At 47.2% G+C, this 14,345-nt stretch overlaps 1 protein-coding gene across 1 annotated transcript; it reads right to left on the reverse strand.

Moving 5' to 3' along the window:
- Nucleotides 1-298: 298 nt before the first annotated feature.
- On the reverse strand, nucleotides 299-13,734 carry LOC142423196 (uncharacterized). The gene is given in 5 exon segments (XM_075528411.1): nucleotides 299-2,384; nucleotides 3,024-3,150; nucleotides 8,206-8,264; nucleotides 8,436-8,686; nucleotides 13,604-13,734. Coding segments are annotated over 4 exon segments (2,037 nt in total). The 5' UTR covers nucleotides 8,533-8,686; nucleotides 13,604-13,734; the 3' UTR covers nucleotides 299-630.
- Between the last annotated feature and the right edge of the window lie 611 nt (nucleotides 13,735-14,345).

Consider the following 14,345-nt stretch of genomic DNA (forward strand, 5'->3'; position numbering starts at 1 on the left):
AACGTGTTCACAACTTTTTCTTAAGGTTGAATTCAGTCAACCAACTTATCAATTGGAATTCCGTGTACTTTTGAGTCCCGGTGGGTTAGTGAATTACATGTCAAGCTGCTAACCATACAGTCAACAATTCCAATCCAAAGTTCGGTAGCAGAAAGGTGAGGCTTTCTTCCTCTGCACAGTTAGTCTTCGAAACTCAAAAGGGTAATTCTACTCAGACCTACAGGGTCACTATAATTCCGAATTAACTCAATGACAGAGAAGTGCTGTTAACGACAAATGAGTGACACAAAAGGGACTTGTGGTTATTAAAATAAAATTTACTGCAACAAAAGGACAACCAAATGTTGGAAAGAACTGGTATATGCAGAGAAAGTCAAGCAATCTTAGACGATTTAAAGCTTTTGGTTTTCTTATTCCATTCGGTTATAGAATGTATAAACACTTGTGCAGTTAGATACTACAGTACAGTCTCAACAGTCCTTGCTTTGCACCTGTGTGTTCTCTGGATCTGATGAGAGTTGACTACAGGATAAAGGGTCACACCTACTCTTTGCACACATATGGCTTCTCCCCTGAGTGTAACCTCTGGTCTTTGGTGAGTCCTCACTTAAAGTCTCGCCCACATTCTTTTCAGACATGTGGTTTTTCCCTTGAATGTAGCTTCTGGTGTGTAATGAGAGTTGACTTTTGGCTAAAGCCTCGCCCGCATTCCTTACACACATAAGGCTTCTCCCCTGTGTGTACACTTTGGTGTTTGATGAGATCTGACTTCAAGCCGAACGCTCGCCCACACTCCTTACACACATGTAGTTTCTCCCCTGAGTGTGTTCTCTGGTGAATGAGGAGCGTTGCTTTCCAGGCGAAGTCTCGCCCACACTCCGTACAGGTATAAGGTTTCTCCCCTGAGTGTCTCCTCTGATGTCCGAGGAGCGTTGACTTTCGGCTAAAGCCTTTCCCACATTCCTTACATACATAAGGCGTATCACCTGTGTGTCCCCTCAAGTGTCTGATGAGACTTGACTTTCGGCCAAAGGGTCTCCCACACTCCTTACACGTGTAAGGTTTCTCCCCTGAGTGTGTTCTCTGGTGCGTGATGAGAGTTGATTTACGGCTAAATCCTCGCCCACATTCCTTACATACATGTGGTTTCTCCCCTGAATGTGTCCTCTGGTGTGTGATGAGATTTGTCTTCTGGCTAAAGCCTCGCCCACACTCCTTACACACATGTGGCTTCTCCCCTGAGTGTGTCCTCTGGTGTTTGATGAGATCTGACTTGCAGGTGAAGGCTCGCCCACACTCCTTACACACATGTGGTTTCTCCCCTGAGTGTGTCCTCTGGTGTCTGATGAGATGTGCCTTTCGGGTAAAGCCTCGCCTACAATCCTTACACATGTAAGGTTTCTTCCCTGAGTGTATCTGCAGGTGTGTGATGAGATATGCCTTTCGGGTGAAGCCTCTCCCACACTTCTTACATACGTAAGGTTTCTTCCCTGAGTGTATGAGCTGGTGTGTGATTAGATGTGACTTTTGCTTAAAGCCTTTCCTACATTCCTTACATACATAAGGTCTCTCACCTGTGTGAGTTCTCTGGCTTGTAATGAGAGTTGACTTGTCTCTAAAACCTCGCCCACGTTCCTTACACACCTGTGCTTTCTCCCCCGAGTGTGTCCTCTGGTGTTTGATGAGATGTGACTTGCAGGTGAAGGCTCGCCCACACTCCTTGCACACATGTGGCTTCTCCCCTGAGTGTATCCTCTGGTGTCTGATGAGAGTTGACTTGAGGCGATAGCCTGTCCCATGGTCCTTAGACACATCAAGTTTCTCACTGGAGTGTGTCCTCTGTTGACTAGGGACATAGGATTTCTGGGTAAGGTCTTGGCAACACTCACTGTACACATGTGGCTTCTCCTGGGAAGGGGCCCTCCGGTTTGTGAAGTTTGATTTCAGGCTACAGACTGGCTCATCTTCTCTACTAGGGATTATTCCAAATCTTGAGGTTTCTAATTTCTTCAAACTTTTTTTTGTTTCTACACAGTTTTTTCCCCTTTGGGTGGAGTAGGCCTTCATTCCCACTCCTGTGTTGCCTTCCCTGGGGCTTGCTGATCCTCTCCGGGCTGGGCTGGAGAATTCCCTTGAGGTCTCTCGCACCCCTGTGCTCCCACACAAGGGTTTGGAGACTTCTCTCTCCCGCCCTTCTGTGATTTGCCTCTTGCAATTCTCATCAGAATCCTGATGCGCTGGCTGCCGTGGGCTGGACTCTCCTGGATGCAAGTGATTCCCTGCACACAATTCTGGGAAGACCTGAAGCACATGCTGCCTGAGGAATTGCTGACAGGAGAAATCCAACGGGCAGGAGGAATTGCAGTAGAATTGTGACTTTGGTTCTACAGGAGAGAGAGAATTTTCTATTAGAGCAGCTATGAGTGAAGCTGCCTGCAAAGCATTATCTTCCCTCATTTCAGTACCTCACAGCTGGAGTACCAGCAAGCTGTTCATATACACGCACACACAAACATTTGTGCATTCCACTAACAGCTGAAAGGGTGATGATTCAGAAGAGATGTCCAGTGATTTCCTGGCAATCTGCATCTAGAGGGCCAAAGGCGTGAACACCACAGGGAGCTGTGCTAATCCACCGTGAACATACGTATTCAAAGAGTTGGAATACTCTAGATGCCAACTGACAACAATCCTGTGCTCACAGGATGTCACATGAACAAACATGTTTCTACGTGGTACACATATATATATATATATTTATGTAATAAAACACATAAGGGGCAAAATTAATCGAGGCTACCTAAACATATCCAAATAACTTACTGCATTGGTACATCTAATTAAAGGGGTTAAAGTTGTCCCTATGGTAAAGCGACAACTGAGTCAAGTGGCATAATGTGGATCATACAGATGATGTTCTGACCCCTGGTTCAGTGAGTTGATCCAGGGTTCATTCTTTGGCACACAGTAGGCGCCCAATGAATAAGTGTGGAGGTAAAAGAGGGAAAACAGCACATCCTCACCCACGGAGAGCAGATTCTTATAAATCTCCAGCATCACGTCTCTGTACAAGGTCTTCTGCTCAGAGCTCAGTGTCTTCCATTCTGCCTCCGAGAAAAGCACGGTGACATCCTGGATTGTAATTGGCTCCTAGAATGAATAAGAAATCAATGCAGCAAAACACCATCAATTTTCACCACCGGAGTTCACTGGGGGCCCTGAAGAATCTGCATCTGAGGAAATTCATCTAGTTCTTCCAGCACGTTCTTCACACATGATGGACATGCCTGTACCCACATTTGTGAAAAACATCTGGGTAGACCTCAAGTAATCTAGAACCACAGCACAAGATGAGCAACCCTTGGACAGATAGGAACCCCTCCTGGGATCAGGTGCGCTGCTCTCAGCTGTCCTCTGCGCTCAAAAGAACTTCTTCCGGGATCAGGCATTCGGATCACACACATCTTCTAAGAACAACAAAAGGGCAGTGACCCATCAGAACATCACCCTTGCATTCACAAGGAGAATTTAACCGTTCACCCTGAAGAGTCTACACCTGATGAATTTCATCTGATTCTTTCCAGAAGACACAAGTCCTTTGGCTGTGACTGTATACCCTGATCTGTGAGGAGAAAAGAGCAGAGGTGCTGCTGCAGGCCAATCAAACGCAGCGGAGAAGTAGGGGGTCTTAGGAGGACTGGTCGGTGTCAGAAAAGTTTCAGAACACTGGAGGGTGGAAGCATGGGTAGCGATTGCCTTGTAGCAATCAGCCTTGAGCTGGGTTCAGAGTCAGATGTTCCTTCTCCATAAAGCACAGGTCAGATGTAGCCTTCACGAGCTTTTCCCACGGAGCGATACCAAGTGTGAAACTGACATCCTCAAGGGAAAAGGGACACTCCAGATTTGTAGCCAGCAGGAAAGGGAGGGTGCTGTGTGGACCGTCAAATATAAACCTACAATCTGTCCATGTGGCAATCTGAAAGGCAGTACCTTTCAACTTTCTAGAGCTGACCTAATTCTAGGTGGATCGGGTCAGAGAGGGGAGATGAGGCTTTCTTCTCTGGTAAAGACTGATGGGATCGGAAGCACACAGGAGCAGATCTTCTCTGTTCCACAGGGTTTTGCTGTGAGTGGAAACAGACTCGGTGACAGTGAGTGTGAGTTGCTGAGAATTAGAGGAAGCAGTCCTGTGTGGGCAGCTGATGTCAGAAGGGAACAGGGGAGTGGAAAGTGGATATTCTGAGTTGACACTATATCATATTCCTGGGACAAGAGGCCATTATAGATGCCTGCTGAAGCTACATGATGGTAGCTGAAAAAATCTATTCTTATTATGCTATTTGTACTGTTTAAAAAGATAAAAAATTAAAAAGCAAAAAGAAGCCCAGGGCATAGGATATGATAGGGTATTACGTCCACAGATGCATAGTGCTCTGGATGGGTAGTGGGTTACTACCACACCATCAGTAGTTCAAAACCACTAGCCCCTACAGGGCAGAAAGATGAGGCTCTAGGTTTTAGTAAAGATTTCTATGTTGGGGGGTTGGGTCATTGTGAAAATTGATACCATCAGTGTAATCGCCTTTTATGCGAGGGGGTTATTCACAATGATGTACTTTTTATGTGGTTTTGTTTTCTTGTCTTTAGCTTGTTTCATTTTTATTTTGTTTGTTGGCTGGTTGGCTTCTTGCTGGTGCTGATATAGTTGGTTCTATCGGGGTTCTATTTTGTCATAAGACGACTGCCAAAATAAACATCATTCATGCACATGCCACCTGCTTATATGGACTCTGGGCTTCTACTTTTTTTGGAAGGGAGGGGAGAGAAGGATTGATTGTTATTTAGCTCTAGCCCATATCCAAGAACCGTTTGTTCTTTATAACATGGCCCTGGCTCCATACTTGCCTTCATGAAATGATCACTGACGATAAGGGGGCTACAGGAAAGTGTGCAGAAGAGAACAGATGGCGCCTGGATATCAATCACAATAGGAGCTAGGGTCTACAAAGGCTTGTATTCAAATAAGCAGCCAACTATGCTGTCTATGTGAGGAGTCAAATTAAGTCCACATGGAAGGAGCACAACAGCTTTTGTGCTTCAAAGATGATAATAACAAACTTCAAATATGAGGAAGGGAAACGTATCAGAGCTACAATCGTGAACACACAATTTGTGGAAGGCTGTAGAGCAGGGGGTCCTCAAACTACGGCCTGGGGCCCGGGCCACATGGGGCCTGCAGAGGACCATTTCTACTGTCTGCCGGGTGATTTTGCCCTGTTTTTTTTTTACTTCAAAATAAGCTATGTGCGGTGTGCAAAGGCACTTGTACATAGTTTTTTTTTAAAAAAAAAACTATAGTCCGGCCCTCTAACGGGTCTGAGGGACAGTGATCTGGCCTCTGTTTAAAAAGTTTGAGGATCCCTGCTGTAGAGGACCTTGGGAGGCCAACACCCATCTGCAGAGTCATTTAAGCCTCTGGAAGATCCCCTCTAGCCACAGGCAGAGGTTGCAAAGGCCTGAATAGCAAACAGAGAGTATTGTAATCCTGATTATGCTGGCTCGACCTTGAAACTTGGTCAGTTGACCTCCCTCTAGACACAACCTGAATTTGTTCAAGGTGCTAAGATTTCTTGCTTGTTCCATGTCAAAAATTCCTTCCTTGGCTTAAAAAATATTGATGGAGGTCTTTTCTGTCTTACTCACTCATTGTTGGTATTTTATCATTATATTGCTATGGTTTTATCCGTACCACTTCATTTTGTTCTCTATTGTTTGTTGGGTTTGCCAGTTTATGAAACACAGACAGAGTGGATGCACAGAGATAATAACTGATGCAGTGGTTTGTAGGGGTGTAGAGGTTGGGAGTGGGGAAAGAGAGGGGGCAGGTGAGGGGACACAATGGAAGTGGGAGAGGGAAGAAGCACTAGAACACAGTGATCACACAACTGATTTTAAAGGTGATTTAATCATGGGGCGTGAAGGAAAGAAAATGTTCTGAAACTGATGGTGGTGATGATTGTACAATTGTTCTTGATATGACTGAACAATTAAGTTGTATGATATATGGATTATGTCCCAATAAAAATGAAAAGAACAATCCAAAAATAAGGTTTACAGCCTGAGAATCCTATAGAGGCAGTTCAACCCTGTCGTAGAAGATCCCTATGAATAACAATCAACTCAATAGTAGTGATGTGACTTTTTGGTAGAGTAATTTACTTAGAAAGTATATTAAAATGTATAACTATTCTGTCTAAAAAAATATTTCTTGTACTGTCCAACGACTCACTTCACACACTTTTCTGTTGTCCATCCCCCAGGGAGGAGGTCACAGGGAGGAGCAGGGTGTGGGGAGGGAGGGGAAAAAGGGAGATGCTGATGCCAGGGGCTGAAGTGGAGGGCAAGTGTTTTGAAAATGATGAGGGCAATGAATATACAAATGTGCTTTACACTATTGATTGATGTATGTATGGATTGTTATAAGAGTTGTATGAGTCCCTAATAAAACGATTAAAAGTATACATATTTCTTCTTAGACTTCCCTGGATACCTAATATTAATCTTGGGTATGTTTGTCCAACAACAGAAATAAAATGCAAAATAGACCATGAGTTTAACAATGGGTAAACATGCTAGTGGGGCAGAAGGAAACAAAAAGGAAAGTAGGAAAAATAATACATATATGTAAATATATATGTGTTTGCTTATATATGTATATTAAAGCAAATGCAACAAGGAAGCAGATTTTGAGCCTCTACTTGAATCTTTTGGGTTTTTTTTAGTTCCACTTTCTTTTCATTTAAATAACCGAAGCAACAGCAAAGAATGTACAGATGTGCTTTATACAATTGATGTATGTATATGTATGGACTGTGATAAGAGTTGTATGAGCCCCTAATAAATTGTTAAAAAAATAATAAAAAAATAGATAACCGAAGCAACATCCTTGGGACAGCAGAAGGAAGCTTGGGTCGGTCTGTTGGGGTGGTGTGGGAGGGGCAGCGGTATGGCCTGATGGGGGAATGGGAGCCAGCAATTGGCTCCCTGTGTGCTCAGCAGACATGGCCCTGGGGCTGGGGCTCTGGGTGGGGACTGACGTGCAGTGATGCCTCTCCAGGTCCCAGACACCCCAAGGATGGGTGTGCTATGTTAGCTCCCCCAACCTCTACTTGAAACTTACCTCAGTACAAGAACAGTTTACTCTAATGATGATACTCACCTTCCTGACATGATTGCTGAAGACAAAATGGATGTATAAGCAAATGTGATGAAGCAAGCTCTTGTGCCCGGCTATTAAAGGATATAATGTCTGGGGTCCTAAAGGCTTATAGTTAAACAAGCGGCCATCTAGTAGGAAGCAGCAAAGCCCACCAGCCTGTGTGATCATGAGGTGTCAATGGGAAGAAATATCAGAAGTTCATAAACAAGAAACCAAATTGATGAGAAGGGGCGTAAATTTAGTGGAGACCCTAAAGCCCTCTGTAAGATAATGGGACAGTTCTTCTCAGAAGGGTCACATGGAAGGGATGATAAATCCAGGGAGCGGTATAGTACTGATGCAACACATAACTATCCTCTAGTTCCTAAAAGGTCTTCCTTTTTATTTGTTTTACCTTATTAATGATATTAGATTTGCGAATGTTGACTTGTATACTTAAGATTGCTTGGTGCATGGTAGTCAAGAATGATGACTCAAAGAGTGACAAGAGTAATGGTTCCCTGAGGGTGTCGGGAGAGAAGGTGCGGGGAGAGGGGGGTACTGATAGCATTGATACCTGTATAACCCACTCGATGGGCTCGAACAACAGAAGAGTATGTAAACAGATACATTGGATTGTCTAAGACATGGGGAAAAAATATTATAGGCAAAAAATAATAATAATACAGGTTCCTGGGGAATAAAGCGGAGAGGGAATAAAGGGGAGTTGTTATCAAGGAGTTCAAGAGGAAAGAAAATGTTTTCAAACTGCATGAGGTAGCAATTGTAAAATACAGCTTGATTGAACTATGGAATGCTATACTATCTCTAAGACCTCCCAAGAAAATGACCAAAAAAAACCCCCAACAAACCAAAAAAAGAGACTAATACAGCACATAGCATGAACTGTAAACGGTGGGGGCCTTCGCTTATAGTCAGACAGAGAAGATAGGCCTATTTGGTAGAAATGAAACAGCAGTTCAGAAAATGAACTGATTAGAACTCACCAGTATTTGGGACTTCTGCTTTTTCTCCTGGGGCCAGTCGGTGTCATTAGAAGGCAAGCCTAAGGGAAGAAAGGAGCTGTGAGAGAGCAAACCCAGAATGATCCGTCAGTAGTTTTGATTATTGGAGAAAAAGCTGCAGCTACTTTACTCGCTGTGGGCTCTATAGGGTTCTCACCTGTATCTGGAGTCTAGGTCCCCTCTTCACCTCCCAGGCCCTCAGCAACTCTCACCTTCTGTGAGCTTCTTCATGGTGTCCTTATCTTCCCCGTCCCTTCAAGCCGCCAAGGTCTTCCAGCCTGCTCTCGCTGAGTGTAGGAACCAGGACATGTAATGTCCCCAGTCAGTGCAGTGGCTGCATGGAAATTCTGCCACAGGCCCAGACAGAAGTTATTTCATTTCCAGGTGGATTTCTGCTGCTTGTGGGGGTGACGATGTCAGGCCTCACTGAGGAAAGCCTCTCTTGTTTTCCGGTACCCAGGACCTGAGGGATGGAGAAGCAATTTAATGCTGCTGGGTCCTTTACGGTGGGATCTAAGCCCAGGACTCCTCACAGGGAATCCTGGCCTCTCCCATTATCCTCAGTCAACAAGCAGAGGTGTCAGTCTACTTGGGTTCCTGGATTTTCTACCCTGATTCATTTCTGGTTGAGAAGCCCTCACGTCTGTTCCCTGACACTCGCTCTTTCCTGCAAAACATGACTGCACCCTCCTCACCCACACAGCTCTGATCAAAGCGGTGAGGACACAGACAGAGCAGTTGAATTGTCAGCGTGTCTGACACAGTGCAGCTACTGTTAACTTTCACAAGCAGTGTCTAAGAGGGACTGCCACCGGATGATAATCACTTCTGTCCCCCTGGATCAGCAAAGACCCACACTGGTGGCTGGGGACCAAAAGGAAGGCCAGCTCAAATCCTCACCTATCAGTGGTGAGTGACAGTGGCGTCAGAGCTTAAATTGTCAATACTCAATTTGCAGAAGCAATGGATAATGATGGGACAACAGGCCGCAGGGTCCCTTAAGCCTCTGGTGAATCCCCTCCAAGAGTAGAGGAATGTGCATAGCCTTGCTCTTAAGACAGAGAGTATTGTAAACTAGACTATTTGCTTCTTTTTTGACCCATTTAAATTTGTTCTAGTTTTTAATATTTACTGCTTTTTTCTCAATGGATGTTTTCTTATTCCCGTTTCTTTTGATATAGCCATTGGTCTTTCTCTGCTGACCTTTTATTGTTTTCTATTTGGATGTTTTCCTGTATATGAACATCAGGAGTGGTAAATCTATCGAGACGGTAACTGGAGTAACAGTTATTGGGGAGGGAGGCTGGAGGGAAATAGGGAGCTAATAATGAATACAACAAGGAAGAAAATGTTTTAGAACTGATTATCGTGAGGATTATACAACTCTCTTTAATACGGCTTAAGTATGGAAGTGAATGACGGGAATTGTCTCCAAAGGATTTATGTTTTAAAATGAGTTCTTCTCATGAATTGAAGTACCTATAGTTGAACTCCAGCTATGGGTTGTAGCTTTTATAGCCAGTGAGGTCAATGACAATGCCAGCAGTGAATGATCCCTGCGGGGTGTGACAATTCTCAAGGTGTATTGATACAACGGGATAAGAAGAGATTGATGAAACAAGAATGGCTATGAATTAATAAATGCTGTGGCAGAAGGTGGTTCCATGGAATTGACATTCGAGCATAAAATCTAAAAGTATGTGGTTCCTGAGGGACTGTGGTCTACATTGGGACCCCTGACTCCATGCAGTGCCTTCACATAAATTTAGTCTACATTTTGGTCCTACAGTACTTCCTAGTGCTTTTCAACATTAAAACACAATGTGGCCAATTTGGACAAAGTACAAGAGTCAGTTTGCATAAGAAAGACTATGGTTGAAAGTAGATTGCAAGTCCAACAAGTCAGGCTGAGAGGTGTTTTTCCCACTGAAGGAGCAGCTTCTGCCTTCAGTGGTTGTGGTGGGAAGGTGAGCATCACAGAATGTCAATTTAATAGAAAAAGGTTTTCTTGCAATGAGGGAGTACTTGAGTGGAGGCCCAATTTCCTTCCACCAGCTTAATACTAAACCTATAAATATAGGCATGTAGATCTATTTCCCCAACCTCACATATATATTTGCATATGTGCAGCTAAATGCCCTTAGCTTCCCAGCTCTTTCCTGTATTTCTCTTGACTATCTTACTGTCCCACTATCATGCTCAGTCCCCACCTTAGCCATTCCTTCTAACTGTTCTCAAAATCTCTAGCAACTGCATGCAGACTTGGCAGGCTCGCTCACATGCCTAAGTTAAGCGAAACGGGAGTTGGTGGGGCAAGCAAGAGGAAAAGATCCTGAGCAAGTGAAAACCACTCCAAGCCTCCCCCTCCCCCTCCCCTTTGGTGACCTTCCAAGCCCAGATTCAGGAGGCTCACCATTGCAGATAACATTTAACATTGTTACTTAGTCCCAGTTTTGCAGACAGTCAAATTGGCCGGATCAATATCAAGCTGGTTCTTATCAGCCACAGTGACTGACCTCTGGACATCACCCCCCCACCCCCTTGTGGAGCCAGCCAGACCTGACTGATGCAACTCTCCTGATCTTGCATTTAACACCACGGGAGCGCAGACCACCCAAACCAGGAAGATACCTCTGCCTAGCCAGAAACCCGGACATGCATGTGTTCTCCAATCCCTGACTACTTTATACCGGCTTAAATCAGCTCAGCCACATGTTCCCCAGCAATAGAAGCACCACTCCATCAGCCCGGATGCTGTGGACTGCAGGACCTCGCCCAGGCTGGAATTTTTCCCTAATAAAACCTACTTACTTAAAATTCGGCTGATTTTGTTTCTGGCACCTCTCAACCATGTTACACAAATAACAATGGACTCGCTCCCCAAGATCCAGGCTTTAAAACTCTTCACCTCTCGCCAGGACAATGTGACTTCTCTGGACCCAACTAAGAACCCATGAACCTTACACATGAGTTCTCAAATAAAACTATTTGTGAGGGGTCACCGAGGGTATAAGAACGAGGTCAGGCCAGAAAAGAGCAAACAGGTTTAATTTGTGCTCCTGGGCAGGGTTAACAGATCCTAGCAAGGAGCCAGTGAAATCATGCCCATCTGTGGTGAAGAGCAACTTTTTAAGCTGGTCAGGAAGGGAAAGGAGAAGGGAGGGGCAGGAGCTGCAGCTGCAGGGGTTTCCTTCTGCAGCAGGAATTTCCTTTCCTTTCGTGAAATTCAGAGATGGTCTTGATCTTTCCACCAGATTCCCAAAAGATGGCTCATTGTCCTGGAGCCCTTTGAAGCTAGCTGTCTCAGTCCTATAAGAGCAGGTCAAGCTGTTCCTAAAATCCCTGACCTGTGCCTGACTCAACACTATTTTCTGCCTTTGCCCCGTTTCTTTCCGTTGCACAAACTGGGAAGTAGACTGAGGCACGAGGACAAACAATGAGAGGAAAAAGTTGAGGCTGGCACAGCTCTTTATTAGAAAAGAAGCTCCCGGATGAGGTTTCGTAGTCTAGCAAGTAGCACAGAGAAGTCCTGCCCAGTGAGGAAAGTGGTAGGTGTAATGTTTATTTGGGCTTGAAACAGAACCAAAGATCCAATTAACAAGGTTTTAGAAGCAGGCTTTATTGTGAAGGTTGTGGGCAGGTTCAGCAACTCCGGGTATTGAGCTAGTGAAGCCATGCAGTGGAAAATTTTAGCAGTGTTTTTATACCCCATGCTGGCAAGCACAGCTGGGGGCAGGGGCATGCTTACACAAGGGTTTTCAAAAGGGAAGCAGTTGTTAAACTTATCAGGGAATCCAGTAGGAGTTGAGCAGATGAGTTGACCAAGCATCCTGTTAGTAAGAACATGCCATTTTGGACCTCTGTGGTTTACCGAAGGGAGAGGGAGGCCGGTGAGGGGCACGTTTCAAAAACTAAGGTGGAAGTGCCTGGCACAAAATGGGGTTTCTTGTGCCAAGGCCAGGCAGTAGGTTTTTAAAGGAGGGGCCGAAGAGGGTATCTTTGGGAAGAGGTTGGTGCTGCAGCTGCTGGGGATTTTCCACTACTATCATGTTTGTTCCTTAGTCTAACTGTTCAGTCTTTGCAGGCAGGGAGGAAAGGTGGTTGTTCTTGGAGCCAATTCCGAAAAAAGTTCATCAGCTTCATTTTCTGGTACAAGCAGCGAGAAGGGTTGAGGACCTTGTAAGGTAAACTGAGGCACAAGGAGACGGACAAAGATAACCGAGGAGCAAAGCTCCTGGCCAGGTTCTGAGACCTGGGCAAACAGGTCAAGGAAGCCCCGCTGAGCAGCCTGGGACTGGAGTTTTTAAAGGGGCGTGAAGAATGTCTCCAATGTGTGTAGTATGTTCGGAATGCGTGAAAACCAGCAAATGGGGGCTGGTCATTCCCAGAATTGTCCCCTTCATGCGGTTTCCCTTGTACCCCGTGCATCTGGTCTCACTTCCTGGTACGGGCTGTCTTATCTTGCCGGTCGGTTCTGGCTTGCTTTCCAGTTTGTGTGTGTGTGTGTGTGGGTGGGTGGGTGTTCAGCACTTGCTTTCCTGCTTCCTTCCAGACAGCCCTGACAGGCTGTCCCTGACCCAACAAAAACCACCTGACATAAGAGACCACAACCCAAGGAATCTCAACTCCTCACACCTTCCTATGGCAGCATAAAACCCGGCACATGCCACCCTGCCCCAACTCACCCATCATCTGGGATGTCACCAGCCGCAATCTAACACACATGCGCTTCCGTACCCGTCCAAGGCCGGATTCCCACCACAAAGTTGTCAGGCTTGGGCCACTCACCGTGCCCCCACCATCAGGGGATGGGCGTTAACTTTGTGCCTTCTGCACCCGCCCCTCAACCCAAACACCCGGAAACACATGGCCCGAGTAGCCCTCTCTATGCCCCTTGTCCTGGAGTTATGTCACTACCTCAAACAATAAATTAGAAGTTTGGGGTCACTCACAGTGCTGCACAGCCAAGGACCAAATGGACACAGAGCAGCCCGCAACTCCAGAGGCCAGGCCATCTCCCGCCCTTTCCCGCCCCAGAAGCGCGTCCAGAGCAGCGCGCCTTCCCCAGAGCGCGATCCAGGAACCAAGGGACGTTGAGCCCCCAGAGCGCAGCCCCGGCCACCGCCCGAACCCTCCCCTTCCGACGCTGGGCCCACCTTCCCTGCGCCTCGTGACCGCGCGGGAAAAGCCACTCGGACGTCGAGGACTCCGCGGCCGCGCTCGTGGGTCAGGCAGTCAGCGGCGCGGGCTTCCCGGGAGCCCGTTCGCACGGCGCTCAGGCTGCGGCTCCCTCGGCCGCCACAGAGCCGCCGCGGGGCAGGCGGGACTGGCCGGACAGTGGTCACCGCGTCCTCGGCTCCCGGTCCCTCCCTCAGAATACCTGCTCGTCACCGCGCAGACACTGCTCAGTGAAGCTTCCCTTCAGCTGTTCTGCCCAAGGTCCACATTGGCCACAAGTTCCAAGGCCGCTTTCTAGGAGCGCCCCAACTCGGTCCCCGGCGCGTGATGACGTCAGAGGCGCGTCCGTTCCCCAGGCCTGACGCGGGCGCCCCCTAGCGCCAGCTTGGAAGTGTGGTCTCCACCAAACTTTGACGAGTGAAGTACCACCCCGGGGCTGCGTCAGGGATCGGGAAGCCCCAAATCGGCCTGCCCTTGACTAAGGGAAACAGGCGAGGGGAACAAAAACCACTCTCAACTGGGTTCTACTTCAGTAGAAAACGCTCAGTCCAAACAACACTTCCCAGACAGTAGGGGGCGCCCGCGCCGTGCCTGGTGAACGACGCGCTTCGACGTCTCACGCGGCGAGGGGCGGGGCAGGGTTCTCGGAGAAAGCGGCTTCCGGAGCTTCTCCCTGGGGTGGATTTTAGAAAGGCGGAGGGGGACTTCACGGAGCAGTGGCTGTTGGGTGACGAGCAGGTATTTTGAGTGCGGGACCGGGAGCCGAGGACGGAGTGATCACCCTGTCCCGCCCCGCCTCCCCTGTGGCGGCCGAGGGAGCCGCAGCCTGAGCCCCGTGCGGACGGGCTCCGGGGAAGCCCGCGCCGCTGACTGACTGACTAGCCCGCCCGCAGGGTCCTCGACACCCGAGGGCGTCGGAGCGGAGCTGAGTTCAATGTCCCCTG

This window comes from Tenrec ecaudatus, chromosome 12 (assembly GCF_050624435.1).
Source record: "Tenrec ecaudatus isolate mTenEca1 chromosome 12, mTenEca1.hap1, whole genome shotgun sequence".
Lineage (NCBI taxonomy): Eukaryota > Metazoa > Chordata > Mammalia > Afrosoricida > Tenrecidae > Tenrec > Tenrec ecaudatus.